The sequence below is a fragment of the Thunnus maccoyii genome, chromosome 10 (assembly GCF_910596095.1).
Source record: "Thunnus maccoyii chromosome 10, fThuMac1.1, whole genome shotgun sequence".
In the NCBI taxonomy this organism is placed as follows: domain Eukaryota; kingdom Metazoa; phylum Chordata; class Actinopteri; order Scombriformes; family Scombridae; genus Thunnus; species Thunnus maccoyii.
In genome coordinates, this window is record NC_056542.1 from 1549128 (window position 1) to 1572804 (window position 23677).

At 38.5% G+C, this 23677-nt stretch overlaps 2 protein-coding genes across 9 annotated transcripts in view; one reads left to right on the forward strand and one right to left on the reverse strand.

Moving 5' to 3' along the window:
* Window positions 1–23677, forward strand: part of LOC121905979 (collagen alpha-4(VI) chain-like) — a 61930-nt gene that overhangs the window by 1553 nt on the left and 36700 nt on the right. The window contains exons 1-8 of one of the 3 annotated variants that reach the window (XM_042424599.1): window positions 8040–8183; window positions 10231–10335; window positions 10681–11268; window positions 14037–14594; window positions 16580–17194; window positions 17570–18121; window positions 21564–22115; window positions 22991–23659. In XM_042424599.1, coding sequence (XP_042280533.1) covers window positions 8144–8183; window positions 10231–10335; window positions 10681–11268; window positions 14037–14594; window positions 16580–17194; window positions 17570–18121; window positions 21564–22115; window positions 22991–23659 — 3679 coding nt within the window. In that variant the 5' untranslated portion in view covers window positions 8040–8143. Of the gene's footprint in view, window positions 1–8039; window positions 8184–10230; window positions 10336–10680; window positions 11269–14036; window positions 14595–16579; window positions 17195–17569; window positions 18122–21563; window positions 22116–22990; window positions 23660–23677 lie in introns of those variants that run through there. The other 2 variants (XM_042424601.1, XM_042424602.1) reach the window with 2 other exon arrangements.
* On the reverse strand, window positions 30–4785 carry LOC121905993. Of its 6 annotated transcripts, XR_006098509.1 has the most exons (7): window positions 4628–4785; window positions 3135–3183; window positions 2974–3046; window positions 2830–2884; window positions 1616–1765; window positions 1393–1485; window positions 30–1102 (listed from the first exon to the last, which is right to left on the reverse strand). XR_006098509.1 is itself a non-coding variant. In XM_042424628.1 (6 exons), the coding sequence occupies exons 3-6, from the start codon at window positions 2227–2229 to the stop codon at window positions 797–799; spliced, it is 693 nt and encodes a 230-aa protein (XP_042280562.1). In that variant the 5' UTR covers window positions 2230–2279; window positions 3172–3183; window positions 4628–4785; the 3' UTR covers window positions 30–796. The 6 variants fall into 6 exon arrangements, 4 of the variants coding, with proteins under 4 accessions (XP_042280562.1, XP_042280565.1, XP_042280563.1 ...); XR_006098510.1 differs by lacking the exon at window positions 3135–3183; XM_042424628.1 differs by lacking the exons at window positions 2830–2884; window positions 2974–3046 and adding an exon at window positions 2086–2279 and having other exon boundaries at window positions 3172–3183.

Genomic DNA, 23677 nt, shown 5'->3' on the forward strand with positions numbered 1-23677 from the left:
TTGAAAGAAAAAAATACTGCGAAAAAGAATGTCATCTGCATTCAATTTATTTAAAACGTGTACAGAATTAACAGTATGCAGATTTTGTGCTCACAATTTTTGATGGATTATGTGCTGGTCACAGTATCCAAATATCCAACATATCACATTTCTTTTAACACGTTAATACCTGAATTCACAAGGCACTATTGTAAAAAAAATTGAAATGAAATGAAAATGTTTTCACGTCACTCTTGAACATTTCAAAATGCTAAAAGCAAACCTCTCTTCCTGTCATAAAAACATTAACAGTATGCAGACTTACTGTGAATCTTAACACGCACAATTTATGCTGGATTACAGGTATTTGCTGGCTAGATCATCCAACATATCACATTTCTTTTTAATCAACATTTTAACATCAGAATTCACAAGAAGGCATTATTGTAAAAGCACTCAACAGGTCTGAGTATCAATTGAACAATGAAATGATGATTATATTTTCACTTGACTCTTAAACAGTTCAAAATGCTGTTTATAAAAGCATCAAACGCCTCTTCTCTGTCATAAGAACATTAACGGTATGCCACATTATCCAACATATATTTCTCTTTACACAACATTTTAACACCTGAATTCACAAGAGGGCACTATATATACCACCAGCATAAAAGCACTGAACAGATTTGAAAATCAACTCAACAAATAAACTGCATCTAGGCAGCTCTTAAAATGTTCAAAATACTGTTTAGTTAAGGCATCTCTTCTCATGTCTCTGTCATAAGCAGTTCTTGAGTGCTACCTCACATCTGACTCCTCATTCATCAAACAACATGTTTTTAACTGTTAACAGTTTTGGGGGGAGGGCTTTGTTTCCCAAACCAAGCATTACACTTTGAATGAATTTGAATTTGTTTCCAACACATTTTGGGTAATCGAGGTTCAAGGCATATGTGAGGCCAAATATGAGGCAAAATGCCTGTGGCAAGTCCCGAATTTTGTCCATCACAATACCTCCCTCAAGGACGATGGCTGTGGACACGGGCTGCTCAGGATCGTCTTCACTTAGGATGGTCAATACACCGACTGTGACATTGTCTATGGCCTCATCTTTCGTTGTCTCCTGCAAAGAAACAAACAATCAGCAAAACAATGTGTAGTCAGGAAGTATTTGGATAGTTAGACACTATGATCATTATAAACTATACACTAAGATCTGCGATGGAGAGACAAAAAATGAACAATAGAATAACAATCAATAGCTACAATAACACCCTCTAAATTTGAAATGAAGTGAAAGATAAGACAGTAAAGGAAGGCCTACATTAATGAATACAGGCAGAAATGTGAGGGACATATATCTTTGATGTCGGTATTACAAGTGAATATACTGCATTTTGTGCAAGTACTTACAAAACATGTCTTATAGAACTTGTTTGGGTCATCACCAAAGACGATGGGAAGGCCTTTGAGGACCACGGAGCATCTTGCAGTTACATCCGATGACTTATAAGACAGAGACAGAAAACATCAATTAGAATAAAAAAAGTCAGACAAAGAATGAAAATGTTGGTCTGTAAGTGTATGTAGATGAGAGTAAGAACTTAAAACTTAAATTATTAAATTAATTTCTTACCAAGTTGGCCATTAACTCTTGAATCTTCAGTCCAGCAGCTCCCTTTTTTGACTGCAGGAGTTCAATGATCCGTGGAGTGTGCTTGTCAAGAGACTCAAAGAAACTGCTTTCAAGATGTTTGGTGGCAATTCTGCTAAACTCTGCAAAGACCTAAGAAAAAAAAAGTAGGGCAATGGGTTAGTGGGGGGGCAGTGAGAATACCAGTTAAGTATGGTAAAATCACACACCATACTATTTCATATAAAACTGAATGACATCAATAAATTCTCACTGTAAGAGCAAGAGTTCTTTACTTGAAAAGAACATGTTAACGCATAAACATTTACAAAGACTTATATCTTTGTGAATCTGCAGTGAATTTATTCTTTCTCAAGTTAAATTTTTATTTTGTTTATCTTATCAAACCTGCTTTCAAATATGCAGTCAAGAGTAAAAACTCCCAGTGACCATTCATGACAAAAATAACTTACCTCTCCCTCTGTAAACAGGGCTGGCCACCGTTCCACTATGTCCTGTACAGCAGGCTCCTTTTTCACGATCTCTTGCCGGCGTAGTGAGAATGTCTGGTCCATCAAGTTTGCCATGAGCAAGCCATTGTGTTGTTTTTTCTTCATTTCTTCCACGAGAACGAGTCTGGCACTTTCAAGGCCTTCTTCATTCTGTCTGTCGGGTAAATTGGGGAGATAGTTTGCTTCCCCCCTCTTCGGCCGTTTGATGTTTTTTCTTGATGATTCACCTTCTGGGTTGTTTTTGCTTTGCTTGAATATTTAAACTGGGGGGAGGTTCTTCAGGTAACTTCCCTGAAAGAATTTCAGTTTTGAAAGGCATTGTACTATGTACTGGATGCTCTTTGGATTTATGTGCATTAAATGTGGAATAATTGCTGCTCTGGATGTTACATCCTTGATATGGACAACTAACCTTTTGTTTCAGTCTCAAATGCCCACGTAAATGGGTGAAAAAGTTTGAATCAGTGCCAGGCTCAACAAAGTCACACAGCGGACAGTGGAATGCTGTTTCACTCCTTTTGCCTGGATCTTTTTGAGTGTGCCAGGTAGATAAATGCACCTTAAGTGCATTAAAAGACTTAAATGTGCATATGCATTCCTTATGTGGGCAAGGAAGTTGTGCAATCCGTGTATGGGACCCATGTTTTAAGCGGTAATGTTTAAGTAAATGGCCTCTCTTTTCTGCACAAAATGTGCAGCACTTACATGTCCACTGCATTTGAAGGTTTAATCTGGTTTTGAAGGGTCCTGATTGATAAATCTGAAATGAAAGAAAATAAGAAAATGATTAGAATATGTAGTTGTAGCCTGAGAGATAAACACACACACACAGACAATGAGAATCCTCACCTTGGAGGATACTCTAGATGTGTCCACTTCAGCGGAATGAAGGCCAGGCAGGGGTTTGGTCTGCTTGATAAATCTGAAATGATAGAAAATAAGAAAATGATTAGAACATGTAGTTGTAATGATATATTAATTACTGCACAAGGAGAATCATGAGAAAATACCGTCTACTGCTGAGATTGTGCACTGTGTGGACTCCTCATTAGTTTGAGCCTGTGTTAGACATAGTTAAAAAGAATAAACAATTCAACTGTTAATACTTAATATTCAAGCATTCACAGTATTTTAGCCATCTCCTATATGACCAGGCTTTACAATGCTGTTGGTCAAATACAAGTGAAAACTATGACAAACACATTAGTCACAAAGACAGTTCTAAGGCTGACAGATATGTAGCTTATGAGTCTAACAGTGATCCTATTATCCTTAAAACATTACTGTTTGTCAGTCTTGATGTTAACTAGGTACTAATGGATTTAATTTCAGTTTCAATCCAAACACACACACACACACCTGGATTATTATTTTTTTGAAAGGTTATGTATTACGCGCCATACGAATTAATCACAAACTACATCAACCTCATGTAGGTGTTCCTGTCAGCTGCCAAAGTCACATATGAACAACTAAATCTACATTTTTTTGTGAATATGCTGGAAACTGTCTTAGCCGAGAGGGCTCTCTCCCTGCCTGTGTGTAACGTTACAAAGTCGGATAGACAGAGTTGAGACCGTGATGCTTGCGGACCTGGGCGCAAGCGCCTCGGTCCCGACCGCATCACTGTCGTGCTCAAATGGCGCTAAAGGACACCCACTCGAGTAATATTGCTTAAGTGAACATGACCCACCAGGCATGCACCCTCATGGTTTCACCTAAAAAAAAGCCTACGTTAGCGACAACAACAAAAGCACCTAATTTCACTGACGTTTTGGGATTTTACAACTTTATTCTACGTTTGACAGTCGTGTTTTGCGAGTAACGTGTCCTTGCATCTCCAAGCTAACTTAACTTCTAAGAAAATAACCCCCCTTCCCCCCACCCCCAGCCCTAGACTTGTACTGTGTCTCAAATCACATACTTCTGTACTTACACTTAACATTTTGAGAAAGTAAGTGCGTTCACACTGAGAAATATGTAAAAATACACTGTGAGTACCCAGATGTTTCACTCAAAACAGTCAAAAAGTTGAGTGTGGAACTATGGACACTTCTCACCCTTAATGGCCGCCATCTTGGCTACGTGGGGGGGGGGGGGGGGGGGGGGACTACTTTTCAAACTGAAAATCACCACATCACACAAATGTAAGTTATAAATGTGTTTTGAGCACTAAGCACCACTATACTGTTGTTGGATATAAGCCATCAATATATTTTTTGGGTTGATTTAGAGGTCTGTAATTATTTGGTAGCACAAACTATAAATGCTAACGCTAGCGATTGCTAACGCTAGCTAATGCTAACCCCAAATGACGGATAAGACTACACAGAGACACACGTCCTAACATCGTACATGATAGATAATGTTATCCATCGCTCTATCGATTGTTTTCTGGTCGGTTTCATCGAAAACAAATGCATTGGCCGGGAGAACTGTTAGCGAAACAGCAGAAAATCGAACACACTTGCATAGTTCCCCTTTTAGTCAAGCATGGACTCACCATATCAATGTTCCAAGCAGCAGCAGAACGATAAATCCCAAAATTGAAATAATGGCCGTTGCAGCCGTGTCCAAGTCCAACGACATAGGCATACCGCGCCAAGAGGCAGGTGGTTGATGATCTGTGCAGTGCGCATGTGCAGCCGTTGAACCGTTAGAGGGGGGGGGGGGCTGTAGCACTTTGTGGCACTGCCAGCCCTGGTCGTTCAATAAAGTTGTACCAATAATGTTATGTAAAAGCAAGAAAAGAAATTAAGTAAAAAAAAAAAAATAAAAAAAAAAATAGAGGAGCATTTTCCTGTGTAAGTGTAAGGAGGTAGAAATAGGAAGTAACTTAACAAGAAAAAATACTTTAAGTGCCAACACTTCTAATATGTAGGGTGTTTAAGTATAAGAGTAAATGCACGTAGTTACATGTAACTAAGTACATTAACTCATGAAAAGGCCTAAGTTGCCAGGACTTGTTTTTTCTAAATCAATACAACTCGAGCATACTGAGTTTGGAAGGTTTTTCAACTACAAAGTACAGGTAACTTATTCAAAATGAGTGTTAGCAACATGTTAATAAAAACTGAGTTTAGTACACTCAATACCTTTTATTAAAGCCAATGTTTAGATTTACAGTGTGAGGACAGAGGATGTTGAGGATGTTAAGCTATATAAATAAAGCTGACTTCGCTACTTGTGTGCATTGATGGAAAAGTTTAGTCTTTTTAACAGGATGAAATGTAACTTAGCACTCACCTTCACATCTGCAGGACAGAGATCACAGCTTGAAATATTCTTTGAGACGTCTTGCATGCACCTTTCACCCTTTATCCTCTATTTATTTTGTGTTTAAGGAGGTTTTAATGTACAAAGGGCTTGTACAATATGACCATATATACTATTATAGTATATAGTTTAGTATCTGGGCGGCTGTGGTTCAGGAGGTAAAGCGGTGGTTCGAGCCCCGACTCCTCCTGTCTGCATGCTGAAGTGTCTTTGGGCCAGATACCAAACGCTGATATTTGTGCGGCACCTTGCACGGCAGCTTGCCGCAATCGGTGTGTGAATGTGTGAATAATTGTGTGAATGAGCAGCAGAAACATTGTAAAACACTTTTCATGAATGCTGCTATAGTTTTCAGTTGCCTGTACCAATTCAACACGTTCTCACTCCCAACTCGTCACATATCGAAGCTTGGTCAGGACCCGCTGGCGTCACTTTTTAACGCACAGTATCACGGCAGTCACTGTTAAAAATAATTGTATTTTATGGTGTGACAACGCGGTTGTTAAGGTCTGGTTAGGTTTAGGCACAAAAACCACTAGGTAAGAGTGGTAAGATCATGGTTTGGGTTAAAATAAAAAAAAAAATAGAAAATAGAATAAAAACTTTAAGGTGGTCTCGAACCGTGATTTCCAACTTTCTGCCAACATTACATGTCTTCCTATGTAGCATTTGAAACCGAAAAAAGAAATAACAGCACTATATCATTGTAGTCATTATTATATGATATAAATTTGAGATTTTGCCTTAGTGATTGTCAAATTAATTAATATCAATATCATAGTATAAATTTACAAAAACTGTGAAGATTTATCCCATATTTTACTCCCATTCGGGTATTTAAGAGACTGAAAATGAGATTTTATATTTCAACTATAAAAAAATATATAAATAAGTTTTATTATATTTGCTTCAAGCTGGGAAGTCGGGTGTTGATTGTCTGTAAAATCGACAGTAAATGTGGACCTTCTGCTTCATTATTCACTGGTGTTTATATTGAAGATTTAGCTTGATGCAGCTTTAACTGTAACATACGTACAACCTAACAGCCAAATATGGACGTGCGGAAACCTGAAAATTGAAGAATGTGCAGAAAATCAGGATTTAAAATTCAGTGTCTTGTAGATTTGATCACAGCTTAATTAGAACATGTTACATGAACAGAGACTTCTGTCACACTGGAGCCAACAAATAAATTCCCCCTTTTTATCAGTGGCAGTTCATCTGTTTCCCACAAACCTTTTTGTGATGGGTGATTAACAAAATTACTAATGCGCCGCTGAATCATGTTAATGTTTTGTGAGAGCTGGAGTCAGTCTGCACACAGTTTATCACATTTATAAGCATTTATAAGCACATTTATGAGTATTTCCATGTGATGCTACTTTCTACATTTCGGAGGGAAATATTGTACTTTCTACTCCACTACATTTATTTGACAGCTTTAGTTACTTTTCAGATGAAGATTTGACACAATGGATAATATAACAAGCTTTTAAAATCAATCAATCAATCAATCAATTTTTATTTATATAGCGCCATATCACAACAGAAGTCATCTCAAGGCAACACATTGTTAAAGATGAAACCAGTGGTTTCCAACCTTTTTGGCTTTTGACATCTTACAAAAAGCAGTGTGTAGTCGGGGTCACATTTCACATGTCTATGAGTTGTTAACAGCTCCACCAAATAGTGATTTTTCCCTCTAAACTTCTCACATGCTTTCATTTCAATAAATGTTCAAATGATCCAATATTTCAGCAAAAATCAAAGATTAGAGAAAAAGTCCAAAAACTGAAAACAGATTTGTGTATCAGAACTTTGTTTTTTCTTCTTTCCTCTCCCATTAATCATCTCACCACCCCTCAGATTTATCTGCTGACCCTTTGGAGGGGCCCGACCCCTAGGTTGGGAACCACTGGACTAAACTAGCTAACTGTATATAAAGTAGTGTAAACTAGCTCCACCTCCAGCAGCTACAACAGTAACATGCTGCTCTAACACTGATGCTTCACTATTAATAATCTAATGATGTCATATATAATAATATATCAGTCAGAGGGACCAAACCACTACTTTTACTGCAATACTTTAACTACATCAAGCTCATAATACTTATGTACTTTTACTGCAATACTTTAACTACATCAAGCTCATAATACTTATGTACTTTTACTGTTGTATGATTTTTCATGCAGGACTTTTACTTGCAATGGAGTATTTGAGCACATGGCATGCAGACAATATGGCTGACAAAGAGAACCAAAGAGACAAAAGGCCAGACCATGTGGTGTCTTGAACCACATGTGCTGCATGAACCAAAGTGTGCGAAGCTGGGTTTTAAACCTCTTAACTGTGTGGTTCTCTGTTTAAGGCCATTTGGTGTAGGCTAAAGGTGACAGGTTAGGAAGAGGTTAGTTGCATGCAAGGCCTAGATACTGGATGTAATGTGTGTTAAGCATGCTAATATTAACTTAGTGGTGTGGCTATGCAATAACCTGACCATGATCAACAAGGACATTACAACAATAGTTTAACGAATAACCTTAGCCAAATCAATACACGTACAGTACATTGATTGAGTTAAACATTCTTGCTTAGCCGTGCTATGCTACACTATATTGCTAGGCTATGCCCAGTTGTTACCAAGTCCATGAAGAAAGAGATGCTTTGTGGTGTTCTGCTTCTTAGCTGGTGAATCCGTGGATGAATCAGGCTGAGAGGAGTTTTGTTCGAAAGCTGAAGGATGCAGGCTTTGCTGGGTAGACGGTGCTCCAGTCGTGCAGGTTAGAAGGCCCAGGTCACTCCTTTGTGCAGTCTTTACAGAGTTAGCGGCAAGCTAACTCTGCTTTGTGGCTCCTGTGCTTGTTAAATCAGCCAGCAGACTTGTGTGGTAGCTGCTGGCACTAGATAACTTTAGTTTCTGAGTCGTAGGCAGACTCTGCTGTGAGCAGACCACACAAGAGAGCAGAGAGCTGCTCCAGCAGCAGCTATGAGGAGAAAGAGGATGAGAAGAGGGGGATCTCTCGTCTTGTTAACCTGGCTCCATGGGTGGGGATTTCACACTTAGGTGCGAACAACCAAGGACTCAGGTTTCTTAGAGTCTTGAAACATGCGGTCAGCTAGTGAGACCCAACAATACTTTTTCTTAAGTAAAGGATCTGAGTACTTCTTTTATTGTTGCTCTTTTCTACAATTTTAACTAACATGAAACTCTCCTGGTTGAATCATCAATACAAAAGATGAACAACTGTTAGAAAATATCTGGTTCTTTGATAAAAAAGCAAAGGTACAAACTTGTGGACAAAAAACTTTGGGGTAGAAGTTAAGTATGACTCCCAAGGTGGATTTTGGCTTCCTCAGAAACATTGAGCACTGCGCACTTCGACTACCTTTAGCTTACCAAAACTGTGTTATTAGGGCCGCTATCATAATCAAGTTACATTAAACTTTGCGATACATTAAACTTTTGAAATTAAACTTTGTGAAACATTGCAACAATGGTCCAACTCAGTGCGAGTCCCGGAGCCAAGGAGAGCAGCAGGTGAGCCAACTGTCAATCACAGCTGTCAATCAACACTCACACGGCAGACATCAAAGGAACTATAAGTCTTCAAATCTTAATAACAGAACAGCAATTTACAAAATGACTATCAGCACACTTATTAGAGGACCTGAGTTTAGAGATTGAGACCATAATGACTCGTTGAAAACAATGAATGACTCAGTATTTCTAGGGAGAACTTGAGGCTTTTTGAACGGGAGTCAGTTGGAACATCTAATGGCCGCCAGTAGCACTATAATGGTATAATGTGTAAGAATTGGCCACTTGATCCAAACAAATAGAGGACACACACACACACACCACCCCACCACCATTATCACTCACTGACTATATTGTAAAGCTTACTGTTTACAGTGAATCTGTGCTATGGCATTGTCAAGATATCAAAATGCAGTAAGAGGTAAATTACAAACGAGCTGCACAAATCAGAAAGCAGTTGCACCACAGAGATAAGTTATAACATAACTCCAACTAACAACTAAATATTTACACACATGCCCCTAGTGTAGGTGTAAATCATAAAATGTCACAGAACTCACTAATGGTAAAACAGCAGTTTTTCTGCAACACAGCCTCATTTTTTTATTAATTGCTGCCATTTCACAACACAGTAATTCAGTAGAGACCTGATTAATTGATTTGATATTTCAATATCAATCCAGCTTGCCACAATCTGTTACGACTCCAAATGGTACAGTGCAGTTCATCTGATCAGCTGAGATGAGCAGCTCCACCCTCTGCAGCAGGAGCCGGCTGCTCCGATAACGTCGGTGCAACTTTCAAAATAGATGTTATTTGGATAAACTGACCACATATTAGGAGTTACAGTGACTCGCTATCGCCCCTCAGTACAAAGTGGTATTACGAGACAGTACGGGCCGGACGGGGCCAGGGCTAGCTGGTTAGCATGCTAACTTCAGTAGATATCTCTGCAACACAATACATATTGGTCTATGACATAACGTCAAAACTGTTACTTTTTCAAATTCTGTTGATAATTTTAGTTAATTTGGGAATGTTTTAAACTAAAATTCTTATACATTATACCTTTGAGGTACTTTAGCCTCAAGACGTGGTAAATCCTGCTTGGACACTTTGCAACTTTATTAGCCTCTCTTTATTTAAATTTATGTTTTTAATGTCATGCTTTTTATGTCCTCTCTTAGTGTTCTTAGTTGTTTAATTTATAGTGTGAATGGTGAAGCTGATTACAATTCTCCAGTGTGGACAATAAAGCTCCAACTAACTGTATTATATCTGTATTACAGGAAGAGAGAAACTCATGAGGCATTCCAGCATGAAGGGGAGAACAGGTCTGCTCTTCAGCCTCATCATAGCAGCGTATTTCTGTGGCACTGCTGCTCAGACAACTGGTGGGTAATTAAATGGAACTTGTGATGTTTCTAAATGAGGGATCAAGTATAGTAGATGTTTGGTATATTCCCCTGATTTACAACAATAAAGAAAGTTGTTGAATTGCCTTTTTCATAAATGATGAATAATGTTTGTTTTTTTCATTTCAACATCATATTCTGGAATATTTCACCAGTTTTAAATTTTTTAAGAATTTTAAAACTGTTGAAATAGGAGCTATCTAAAGCTATCCGTTCAAAAATGTTTCATTATCTCATCACAATGAACTTTGTGATCTGTAATCTTACTTTCAGAAAATCTATTTTCAGGCAATGCAATACTGACTTTATTCTTCTCCTGTCCAGAGTGTGAAAATGCCAACATGGCTGACATCGTCTTCCTGGTCGATGGCTCCTCCAGCATATCCCCTGCAGACTTTCGGAAGATCCAGAATTTCCTTCGCCAAATCGTCAGGACCCTCAACATCGGCGACAACAAAGTTCGAGTCGGCTTGGCGCAGTATAGTGATGATCCTTCCCAGGAGTTCCTGCTGAAGGATCACAAGGACAAGAGGTCCCTGCTGGCTGCACTGGACAGATTATCTCACCGACGAGGAGGCACGAAAACAGGCAAGGCCATCGAATTCCTAAAGGAGCAGTACTTCACCAAGGTTACTGGCAGCCGAGCCAATGAACGGGTGCCTCAGATCGCTGTGGTCATCACAGATGGGGAATCCACGGATGATGTGAAAGTGCCCGCCCAGAACCTGAGGAAGCACGGAGTCATTGTGTTTGGTATCGGGGTGGGACAAACAAACCGCAAACAGCTAGAGTCCATCGTTAACTGGCCCCCAAGTCGCTTCCTCCTCACCATCGATAGCTATGAGGCTCTGCAGAGGGAGATGGGGCGTCTGCTGCAAACTGTTTGTGTCACCATGGAGGAACAGAGGCAAGGTAAGGCGAATGATTGGAGAAACATTGTTTAGTTGTCCATTTGTTAATTTTGCAATAAAATATAAAATACTTATCCAAGACATCTAAATAACTAAAACAACCAAAGTGTATTTGTAGATATACACAAAAGCAGAGAGCATCTGTGGCTGCTAATAAGACTTTAGATTCACTTTGTAGAGATCATACTGGGTTTGTTTGAATCTTAGAGCTCTGAGGAGTTTTCTTGCAAACAAAGAAAAGTTTGGTTTATATTCAGTGTTCAGTCAAAAAGCATTGTTTAAAACATTTGCAAAGCTGATTTGTTGGCATGTTACAGCCACCAGCTGCAAGCAGGATATAAACAAGACGGGGACTCACTCGTAAAACATAGTTCCATAGCATTACAAGTGGTCAAACACTCCACCAGGTACCTTTAAGTAGAGTTTGATCACCCTGCCCCCACTCTAAGTGTTATGGTCTACTTGGTGATTTGTTTACTAGTGTTCCAATCACAGGTCCACTTAGTTAGTTGTGTTGTAAAACAGTTTGACTGCTTTCTGTTATTTCAAGGAAATTAGGTTTATGGCTGTTTTGAAAGTGCTTTATTTGCAGAGAGCTGGATCCTGTAACTGATAAATTCAATACATTTAATGAATTACATTATTAATACTGAAGCATCAGTGTTAGAGCAGCATGTTACTGTTGTAGCTGCTGGAGGTGGAGCTAGTTTACACTACTTTATATACAGTTAGCTAGTTTAGTCCAGTGGTTCCCAACCGAGGCGTCGGGCCCCTCCAAAGGGTCAGCAGATAAATCTGAGGGGTCGTGAGATGATTAATGGGAGAGGAAAGAAGAAAAAACAAAGTTCTGATACACAAATCTGTTTTCAGTTTTTGGACTTTTTCTCTAATCTTTGATTTTTGCTGAAATATTGGATCATTTGAACATTTATTGAAATGAAAGCATGTGAGAAGTTTAGAGGGAAAAATCACTATTTGGTGGAGATGTTAACAACTCATAGACATGTGAAATGTGACCCCGACTACACACTGCTTTTTGTAAGACGTCATAAGCCAAAAAGGTTGGAAACCACTGGTTTCATCTTTAACAATGTGTTGTATTTTAAAAGCTTGTTATATTATCCATTGTGTCAAATCTTCATCTGAAAAGTAACTAAAGCTGTCAAATAAATGTAGTGGAGTAGAAAGTACAATATTTCCCTCCGAAATGTAGAAAGTAGCATTACATGGAAATACTCATAAATGTGCTTATAAATGCTTATAAATGTGATAAACTGTGTGCAGACTGACTCCAGCTCTCACAAAACATTAACATGATTCAGCGGCGCATTAGTAATTTTGTTAATCACCCATCACAAAAAGGTTTGTGGGAAACAGATGAACTGCCGCTGATAAAAAGGGGGAATTTATTTGTTGGCTCCAGTGTGACAGAAGTCTCTGTTCATGTAACATGTTCTAATTAAGCTGTGATCAAATCTGCAAGACATTGAATTTTAAATCCTGATTTTCTGCACATTCTTCAATTTTCAGGTTTCCGCATGTATCAAGTTCTGATACACAAATCCGTTTACAGTCTTTATGATTTTCTCTAATCATTTTTGGTCTTTTTTGCTGGATTTTTGGTGAAATACTGGATCATTTGATCATTTTTATCATTATTATTAAAATGAAACCATCTGAGAAGCTTACAGGGGGATGTCTCTATTGTGAAAACAACTGATAGATATCTGAAAAATGAAAAGGGGCCCTATCTAGACACTGACACTAAAGCTATGGAATAAATGTAATGGAGTAGAAAGTACAATATTTCCTCCTGAAATGTAGTGGTGGAAGTATAAAGTAGCATCAAATGATAATACTCAAGTAATAATGTTGTCAGACACTTATAATAACAATCTGAGCCTGTCAGTGACAAAAACAAGCACTTTTAGTGGACGTACATTGATGGGGTGCTGTTGCCCCGTCCGAATACATTTACAGCCTCTTTTCACAGCTGTCAGCTGCAGCGCTCTCACTCAATACTGGACCGATTTCAAAAAGTATTGTCCCCATTAGTCACTTACACACAAAAAGATGGGAAAACAGGTTGAAAAATATCAAAGTTTGCCTTTAAGGGGTCAGCTTACGTCAAAGAAACTAGTTTGTACAATTGTTGTGTCCCGGATGGCCCAATGAAAGGTGGAACAAAAAGCCTGCCGTCATAGAGAGGAACAAGAAAAAACACATAACACACACTTTCAGACAGTTTCTCCTTAGAAGGTGTTCATTCAAGAAGTTTTGTGAAGCATACAAGATGAGTTCTTATTTCAGAGAGAGGTTCAAAATACTGTCTGCTTTCTCACATTTGCATTCAAAATTGCTGGATAAAGTGGACATGGTTGGCAGATTGTCAGTTTCAGAAAGTTATAAAAAATTGCCAGATGTAGCCTCCCAATTCTGACATCAGAGAAGACAAGTGGAGGGTAGTTTAAGAGGAATTCAACATGATTTTGTTTTTGTATGCTGTACACATAATCGCTTATTGTGCGCACAATGCATACAAATAGGTTTTTGCCTCTCAAAACCTATTTGTATACATCTTCTTTGAGATAAAAGTTCAGTTAAGTAGAAATCTTTGGCTATTCCTCAATCAAATAACAAACTCTGAGGACTGAACATACACTTAACCAATCCAACAAGCTCTTTGTATCTAATAGACTGACTGCTTTTGCCTGATCATCAGACTCTACTGTAATTCTGATGTAATATTTTCTGTTTTTTGTCTTTCAGCTTTGGCGGAAAGGTTTGCAGATATTTTCTTCTTGGTGGACAGTGGCATAGCTCAAGGACACTTCTCCCAGTTCAAGACAGAACTTAACAAATTGATCAATCAACTTAACGTTAGAGCCTCCACCTACCGTATCGGGTTGGCCCAGTACGGTCAAAATACCGAAGTTGCATTCTCTCTCAGTGCTTTTCAAACCAAACAGGAGACCCTGGCTGGTGTCAAGCATTTCCGACTGCACCCTCCACAACCCAACGAACCGCGTTACCTGTACCGTGCTTTGGAGTACGCCAGAGATAACTCTTTCACCAGTGGGGAGGGGGGCCGTGCTGAGAAAGGCTTCCGACAGTTCCTGGTCGTCGTGAGTGGAAAAGCCTCACGTGATCGTGTGTCTACAGTGGCTCGTGAGATCAAATTAGCAGGGGTTACTGTTATTGGGATGAGCGCAGGTGCACCAATGGATCTAATACGCTTGTTGAGTGATCAGTATGTGTTTGATTCTGTCAGAGTAACTCTTCTGAAGGATCTCTTCATGACTGAGAAACAGGAGGTCATTACTAAAGGTGAGAAAGTTTTATAATTAATTTTTTATATATAAATATCTAATTTACTTGATCAGTTACTATAGAATAAACTATGTAATATATCAGGGCTTAAACCAATGATTATTATCATTATTGATTAGTGGATAAAAGTCTATAAAATGGTGAAAAATGTCAAAAGATGCAATCTAAAATGTCTTATTTTGTCCTGACCAACAGTCCACAACCCAAATATATTCAGTTTACTGTCATAGAGGACTAAAGAGCAAAAAATATTCACATTTAAGAAGCTTAAACTTGAGAGTTTTAGCACTTTTTCTTAAAAAAAAATATTCAAAAGGAAAAAATGGATTATCATTTTCTGTTGATCGACTAATTGATTAATTAACTAATTGTTGCCGCTCTAAATAATTATAATCTATTTGAAAGTGTTTTTTTCTCTTAATTGTTGTTTTTCACAGGGATTTTGAAAATGTATTTTCTAGCACTTTATCGACAGTATATCTCATATTTAGCCGTTTGTGGAAAATTACACCAGAATTTAACACTTTTTTCTACACAAAAATTGAGTGAATCTCATGCTCACTTTTGTGATATATTTCTTACTGACTGACTATCATATTTGTATTTACAGTTTGAGTTGTAATTCAACACCTTTCTTCATACATCACAGGTTAGGCAGATGTGATATGGGCTGACGTGTTTATAACCATAGACCATGTTAGCAGATAATAAACAATGGTTGGAATCACTCAGTGGTATTTTCAAACACATTTCATCACTATTTTAAAGTAAACGTTTCAATGAGATCTCCAGAACATTCAGGGCTGAGCAGCAACTTAATTCTGTTAGTTTGCCAAACTAAAATATAAGCTAATGTTGGCTAACGTTATGTTAGCTAAGCAGCCAAAATTGAAACTGAGAACTGTAGGATCATTCTCTGATATCAAATATCTTCAACTTTAACTGTCAGACCAATTATAGAATTATAATAAGAACATTAAATTATCCTAGTAAAGTGAGAAGAGGATGTTTGACATGTTTGCCAAAAAATGTATTCAAATAATTATTCCCCCTAAAATCTCAAAATGTGGATATTATTTTTCTGTTTCTGTGCATGTTAAATAAACAAGATACAGCATTTTAATTGATTAGCTATAGGTGTGTTGGTAGGTCTATTTTTTCAGATAGAGCCAGGCTAGCTGTCCCCTCTTTAGTCCTTATGATACGCTAGGCTAAACATGTCTGATTCCAGCTACTTACTCAACACAAAGATATAAAATTGACATTGATCTCCTCATCTCACTCTCAAATGATGACACACCAAAATAAAAAAATAAAAATAATTAACAATTCCTTTCAGGTTAGTTGAGCTATAAGCTCAGCGGCTACAGTGTGGAGCTTACTTAGCTCACTACTTGCTGGCAGATTTGTTTCAGTTAATACTGAGTTACTGTCAGGCTGCAGGACTTGTCCGACATCAGTCTCTCCCCTCACCTTTGCGATGTCACAGTTTCATTTTGCAGTTACCTATGAGCTCATTTTATGTGTTAGTGTTCATTTCCTTGCGAGTGAAAGGACAACATTTTTTCGCATTTCATTTGAACAAACTACAAATATAATCTTCCTTACCAAAGATTGTGTTTTCTGTTTTGTCATTTTTCAGTTAGAAGTGGACATTATAGATCAACTTTACACTCAGGGAGGAACAAATAAGAAAACACTAGTTTTATTTAATTTAAAGTTAATGAATGCTGTTGAAATAAGTGTTAAGGATGAAAATTAATAAATGTTACCTTCAATACTTCATGCCAGTTTTTAACCTAGCCACCTTTACAATTGCAAACTCACAAAATCATGCTTACTTGGTCAGGCTGTTAGGACACTTGTAGACCTCTAAGCAACACATAATGAATATCGCTGTTATACAATATATTTCATCTTCAAAGATATTTGAATGTTCAAGTAGCAGTTGCTCAAATTAACTAATTATATTCCTTTCACAGATTGCAAAACAGGCAACATGGCAGATATTGTGTTCATTGTTGATGAGTCGACAAGCATCGGAGAAGCCAACTTCCAGCTTGTACGCAATTTCCTACACTCGATTGTAAGCAGCCTGGATATTGGTAAGAAGACAGTCCAAGTAGGCATCGTTACATACAACGAAATCTCCACAGCACAGGCCTACCTCAACACTCTCAATGACAAGACTGAAATCCTACAGTTCATCAAGCTGCTGCCTTATAATGGTGGTGACACGAAAACTGGAAAGGCCCTAAACTTCACCCGGGATGAAATCTTCACTGAGCGAAAAGGCAGCAGGAAGGGCGTCCAGCAGGTGGCGGTGGTGATCACAGACGGTGAATCCCAGGACGATGTGAGCGACGCCGCAATCATTCTCCGTCGGACTGGGGTCACAGTTTTCGCTGTAGGAATTGGAGATGCCAAAGAGGAGGAACTGAACGAGATGGCTACTCACCCCCCTCTCGAGCATGTTTTTTATGTGAACAGTTTCACCCATCTGAAACCCCTGAAAGAGAGACTGCAGGGAATCCTGTGCAAAAAGATCTTTGACAAAAAGTTCACAGACAAGAAAAGAAAAGAAAACATCAAAAAAGGTTTGAACCAGTGGTTTTTGATAGTTGTCAAAGTTTAAATATTGTGTGAGTATAAACGATGCAGCAAATTAAATTAAATTAAATTAATGTAAAGAGAGAGTAAAGCTGAGAATGACATGTGTGGACCAAGTTTTGAATCCTTGTTCTGAAACAGAATGAACCCTGAGAGCCAGAAATCTTGATCAGCTTTCAAGTTGCAGTTAATTTATCGGTTAACACCCTGTTGACTAAAACCATATTTCATGGTTTGTTTGTGCTTTGGGGATGTAAAATTGTAGTTGTTACCTCCTTGAGTAGCTGTTGATTGATTTTTAGCTTTCCCTCTCTCTGACTATGTGTAAAGAACTAATTCTTACAGTTGCTTTTCTTCTCCAGCTTGTGTACAAAAGGATAAAGCGGACTTCTACTTCCTGATAGACGACTCAGGAAGCATTACTCCAGAGGACTTCAGTGACACAAAGAACTTCATCATTGAGTTTCTGCATACCTTAAATGTGGGGCCACAAAATAACCGTGTGGGGCTTGTGAAATATGCAGATTCTCCAACTGTGGAATTTGACCTGACAAAGCACGCAGATGCAAATGCACTGGAGAAAGCTGTGAAGGATATTATGCATAAAGGAGGTGGGACAAATACAGGGAGAGCACTGTCTTCAATGGGTGAGCGCTTTAAGAGACACACTCATAGTCAAGTCCCAAAGTACCTGATTGTCATCACTGATGGAGAATCCCAGGATAGAGTCGAGGATCCTGCAGAAGAACTGAGGGAGCAGGGCATCATCATCTATGCCATTGGGGTGAAAAAGTCAAACAAAATTGAGCTGGATGAGATTTCCGGTCACCCTAACAGGACTTTCAAAGTCACCAATTTTGATGCCCTGAAGACGCTCACAGATGTCATTATCACAGACATCTGTTCTCCAGAATGTAAGAAAAACACTTGACTTTAAAATGCATGTCTAGCATGTAGACAGGATCTGTTCCAGAAGTAAGAAAACTTCATTCAAATCACACTGACAGTTGTAGTGATGTAAATAAGTAAAAGGAGGGAACTAAACCATACTCAACAGTATGTTGTGTTGTTCAGTCCATATGTTTAGTCAAGAACTGAAAAAAAAAATCTGATATAGTAGTTTATTTAAATATTTCTGTGTTTTTGCAGTCTTAGACAAACAGCATTTCCCATAAGCCCATAGACCATTGCGGGTTAAAAGTCACAGCTTTTTGACTCACCAAGACCATGGGCCAGTCAAGGGGTTGCGTTTAGTTCAGAGATGTCTGAAAATGGTTAGTTCAGACATGTTTGTAGAAAATACTGTTAAAGAATTTTATGGATATGGACAAAATGTTATTTGATGCACTACATCATGTACATTTTCAAGGGAGCTGTTTTTTGTATGGTCACTTTATTGCAGTAAATTTTGTCACAAAGTCACAAAGTTTGCAACATCTGATAGCAACTCTTGCAGTGAAGATGATTTGTCTTACAATATAGGTAGTAAATTCCAGGAACACGCCTAATTTTTTCAGAAAGACCAATTAAAGAAATGCAGAACCAGAAATTGTGTTGAGTTACAGAGCCTTGGTTGTAGTGTCATAGTGACTTTTCAGGTGTTGTTCCAGAAGTAAGAAAACTGTTATTTAATATTTCTGTTTTTGGCAATCTTGAGTGAACACCATTACTATACACTCTAGACCAAATGTAACTAGCTCAACATAAGAGTCTAGGCAAGTGGCCGTGGCTACTTCAGGTAACTTCAGGACAGAGACAGTGTAGACATTTTCAGACAGCAGAGTTTTCAGCTTGAAGTTGGAAAAATTACAATACAAAAGATTGTTGGTGAATAGTACCACTATCCCTATGAATCTTAAGACACACAGGGACATATGTGGATTTTTAATAATTATTGGTATTAAAATTACAAAAGGCAAAGTGATTTTGAATCAGGTTTTCTCACTATTGAAACAGAACCTGGAAGTTCCAGTTTCACTTTGGCTCTGTGTAGAGTGTATAGTAGCCAGACTGAGCTACACTCTCTTCCACTGCACAAGTGGATCCTTACTAATTTGGGCAAAAGGTTATCTAAGAAGTGCTCTTTTAAAGGGCTAGATAACAATGGAAATGAGCTTTGGGGTGGATTAGAGTGATGGTGGGTCTTCCTGTGCTGTAACATAATTTTATCTCCTCAGTCTTTTAAGTTATTTGAAATTTTGAAATTTGTGGCTCAAGATCAAGCGGTGTTGAGGCGGTACTCGTTACTATGTCACACCAGAAAGTTATCAAATATGCAGGAAGCTTTAGCATGAGGCCACTGCCACCCAGTGCTGCACTGAGGGTGTAAGTAAGAGTTTGTATCACAGCCATTTGATAAGCGAAGGAGGACACTGGAAATGTTGCTGGTTGTTCAGCAGCTAAAAAGTCGTTACAGCCTTCCAGAGGATGGAAATATACATCAGGAATGGCTGAAATTCATTTTGGAGACAGTCTTCCCTTACCATGTGAGGCAGCTGGACTCGTGAGATCACACAAGAAGGGAGAATGTTGGACTGTCTGGAATTGGTTTTAACTAGCTTTCCTCATATCTTTGCAGAAGAACATTTTTTGTATCAATAGATGACCACTCCTCCAAACACCATGAGGTTACCTGTGGGGTATCACAAGGATCAATTTTAGGACTGTTTTTAATCTGTACATGCAACCCCTGAGCAGTGTCACCAGGAGGCACGGTGTCTCTTTCCACAGCTATGCTGATGACACTCAACTCTATGTGACCGTGTCTCCTGATGACACTGGGCCGAGTGACTCACCTTTTAACTGTATTTTAGATATAAAGGCCTGGATGTCACAGATTTTTTTTACTGCTCAACCAGGATAAACCAGAGGCACTGATCATTGGCTCAGAGGCTCATAGAGAGAACCTGGCCTCCAAACTAAACACACTGAGACTCAATTAAAGCCAAGAGGCAAGAAATCTAGGAGTGATTTTTGATTGTGATTTTAATTTCACAGCCCATGTGTGGCGTGTCACAAAAACAGCATTTTATCATTTGAAGAACATCTCCAAAGTGAAGCCATTTCTCTCTCTGAGCAACACAGAGAGACTGATGCATGCATTCATTACTAGCAGGCTAGACTATTTTAATGCTCTCCTTTCTAGTCTACCAAAGAATACAATTAATCAGCCACAATTAATTAAGAATTCTGCTGCACGAGTGCTAAGACCAAAAGGAGAGCACATATTACGCTTATTTCAAAGTCTTTACACTGGTTACCTGTTAGTTTTTGTATTGATTTAAAAATGATTTTATTAGTTTATAAGGCACTTCATGGTCTTGCATTAAACTACATTTCAGAAATGCTTCTGATTTATGAACCAGGAAGACCCCTCAGATCCTTCAGTTCTTCTCTTTTAGCTTTTCCACAAAGCAGAACAAAACCCTTCAGTGATGCTGCTTTCAACCATTACGCTCCAAGCTGCTGGAACAGAGAAGAGCTATTTAGTCTGGCTTTTATGTAGTGTCTTATAATTTAATGGTTTTATTATTTAAATTTATTTTATTTATAATCATTATTTATTTTATTCTATTTTGTTTTATCAACATTTTAATACTGATCAATAGAATTTATATTATATTTATTTTGGGTAGTATTACACAATTTTATTTTTTGTTGTTATTTTTATTGCTTGTGTTATATTTTATTATGTATCTTTTATTATCTTAATTATCCATCTTTTGTTGTTGTCTTATTCGGTTAACTTTTTTTTCAGTTCTTTTAGTGCACATTTGTCTCCAAATCCATTTTTAAAATCCCACGTTTTGTCAATTGCTTTCTGAAGCACTTTGAATTGCATTTAGATTATTATAATGTTTTTGATTATCATTATGATTGATTTGGTAGTATTTGATTAGGTAGTATTCTGTTGGCTGGGGGTGAAAGTGGGGGCCACACCTCCAGCCAATCAGAGAAGATGGTCATTAATAATACAGATTTTATGTAGACAGCCTGCTGGAGGACAGAGGGGAATCTGGGCTGTAAGGAAAGATGGATTTAGAGAAATCTAAATAACTGTTGATAAAAAAAATGTCACACATATGTTTAAAGTAATCATAAAAATTAGTCAAAAAAGGCCATGATACCAGATCTTTAAGCAAAGCTCTCCAAAGCTACCACTTTTAGCTTAGTGGGTTTGACATCAGGACAACATGTGCTTGTAAACAACTAGTCATTTAAAAATTCATATACTTAGTAGCTTGTCTTGTTGCCTGCAATCTCCCAAAATATTCCTGGTTTGGCAGGGCCGTCAGGTAAGAAAAGGGGGATAAAAGAGGAACACCATACTAACATTTATGTTCTCTGTGTCTACAGTTTGCAAAGGCGCATCAAGTGATGTAATTTTCTTAACTGACAGCTCTGAGAGTATCTCTGAGGAAGACTTCAAGAAAATGAAAGACTTCATGAAATCTGTCATCAACAAGATTGCGATCAGGGAGGATGCAGTGCATGTTGGCCTCATGCAGTTCAGCACCGATTACCAAATAGAGTTCTCCCTCAGCGAATACTACGACAAAGATCAAATGTTTCAAGCCATCAATGACATGCAGCAGATGAAAGAAGGCACGCACACGGGTAAAGCCATCACAGCGGTGTCGCAGTATTTCGATAAATCGGAGGGAGGACGTCCTGAGCTGAAGCAGAGGCTGGTGGTGATAACAGATGGCAAATCCAACGACGACGTCAGAGAAAGCGCTAAGCGAGTGATGGACAAGGGAGTGATTATCTACGCCATCGGAGTGATGGACGCCAACACCACCGAGCTGTGGGAGATCAGCCACTCAGAAGACAGGGTTTATTATGGGTGGGACTTTGACGCGCTGAACAACTGGCAGAGCCAGCTGGCTTTGGAGATCTGTGAGACCGGTGAGAGTCCAGGACTGTCTCAAAACAGCACTTTTGAGTAATAATAGTAGTATATCTGAATTTAATGTATTTATTTTATTTGTAAGGGACCATATACAGTGTTTAACATAAATGTTACCATTTGATGTTCTGTGCTAGAATTAGCTTACAGCTAATTTTCCTCTGCAGTCACTTCAGCAGGTCACAAATAAAACATACTGTATGTGCAGAAGCAGAACAGTACCAAGCAAAAAACACCCAGGAAACATAATACAAATTTACACACAGTAGCACATTACATACATCCACCGTGTCAACTAGAACATGACAAATATATACTTTACAAATTAAAGTTTAAGTTTAAGATTATTCACATACATGAGAAGAACATGAGATAAATGTAGAGTCAATGGTAAAAGAGTTGAGTAGCAGACTTTTTAATTTGGTTTTAAAAGTACTGATGGAGCTGCAGCTCTTCATGTCGTCAGGTAGGAGCTTTCACAGAGAATGCTGACTGCATATTTAAAGCTTTAGTTACTTGCAAATTTTGAAAAGTAAACCTAATCAGATTAAAAAGAAGGGATTTGAAAGGTAGGGGGGGGGGGGGTGTCATGAGAGGATGACGAAAATTAATCCATCAAATTGATGGAATTATTTGTAATTTATCAAAATTTCCCCCTCAGACCAGGCCCTGTTCGTACAATGGTACTTCATAAACATGTGAATGTGCAACTTAATAGTGTATGTTTGCTCAATACACCTGGCATCAATAGCAGAGTATGGCAAAAGTCTTAAACCACCAGAATATAGTTTAAATCACACTATAAAGTGAAAAAGTTTCATAGTACACTTGGTGATTAGTAATGTTGGCAAATGCCCTTCCTTTTCTCTGGCAGTTCCTCCTGTGGAAGTTTGCAAGGCTGACCTGGTTTTCCTACTTGATAAGTCCAGCAGCATCACACCTGACAACCACACAGTCATGTTGGACTTCACGGCAGGACTTGTGGAAAGCTTCAACATAAGCAAAGAGTTTGTTCAAGTTGGAGCTGCACAATTCAGTGATGATCCTAAGCATGAGTTTTACCTTAACACGTACTACGAGAAGGAAACTATGATCACAAAAATCCGCAAAATGGAGTACAGTGGTGGAAACACCTACCTTGGAGAGGCCTTGGACTACATGAAGAATTACTTCACACCGGAACATGGTAGCCGTAAGTCTGCTAATATCCCCCAGATACTGGTGGTGTTCTCAGACGGAGATGCTCATGATGAAGTGGAGGACAAAGCCAACAATCTCAGGACTAAAGGGGTTGTGATTTTTGTCATCGGTGTTGGAGATGTCCACCTCCTGCAGCTCTTGCAGATCACTGGAAGCCCTGTGAGAGTGTTCAATGTGCATAAGTTTGACAAGTTGGACATCATCAAGAAAGACCTGGCCTCCGCCATCTGTAAATGTGAACAACCACAAAAAGATGAACCACCTACACCTACACCTAGCCCTCAACCTACATCTGAACCTGGACCTCGACCTAGACCTGTACCTACACCTGAACCTAGACCTGGTGAGTTGAGAAGTGCTA

Coding starts and splice junctions, on each gene's coding strand:
- LOC121905993 (XM_042424629.1), bottom strand. CDS start 2,229: ATGAAGAAAAAACAACACAATGGCTTGCTCATGGCAAACTTGATGGAC. Junction 1,766..2,085: donor CCCTGTTTACAGAGGGAGAG/GTAAGTTATTTT, acceptor TTTTTTTCTTAG/GTCTTTGCAGAGTTTAGCAG. Junction 1,103..1,392: donor AGTTCTATAAGACATGTTTT/GTAAGTACTTGC, acceptor GTTTCTTTGCAG/GAGACAACGAAAGATGAGGC.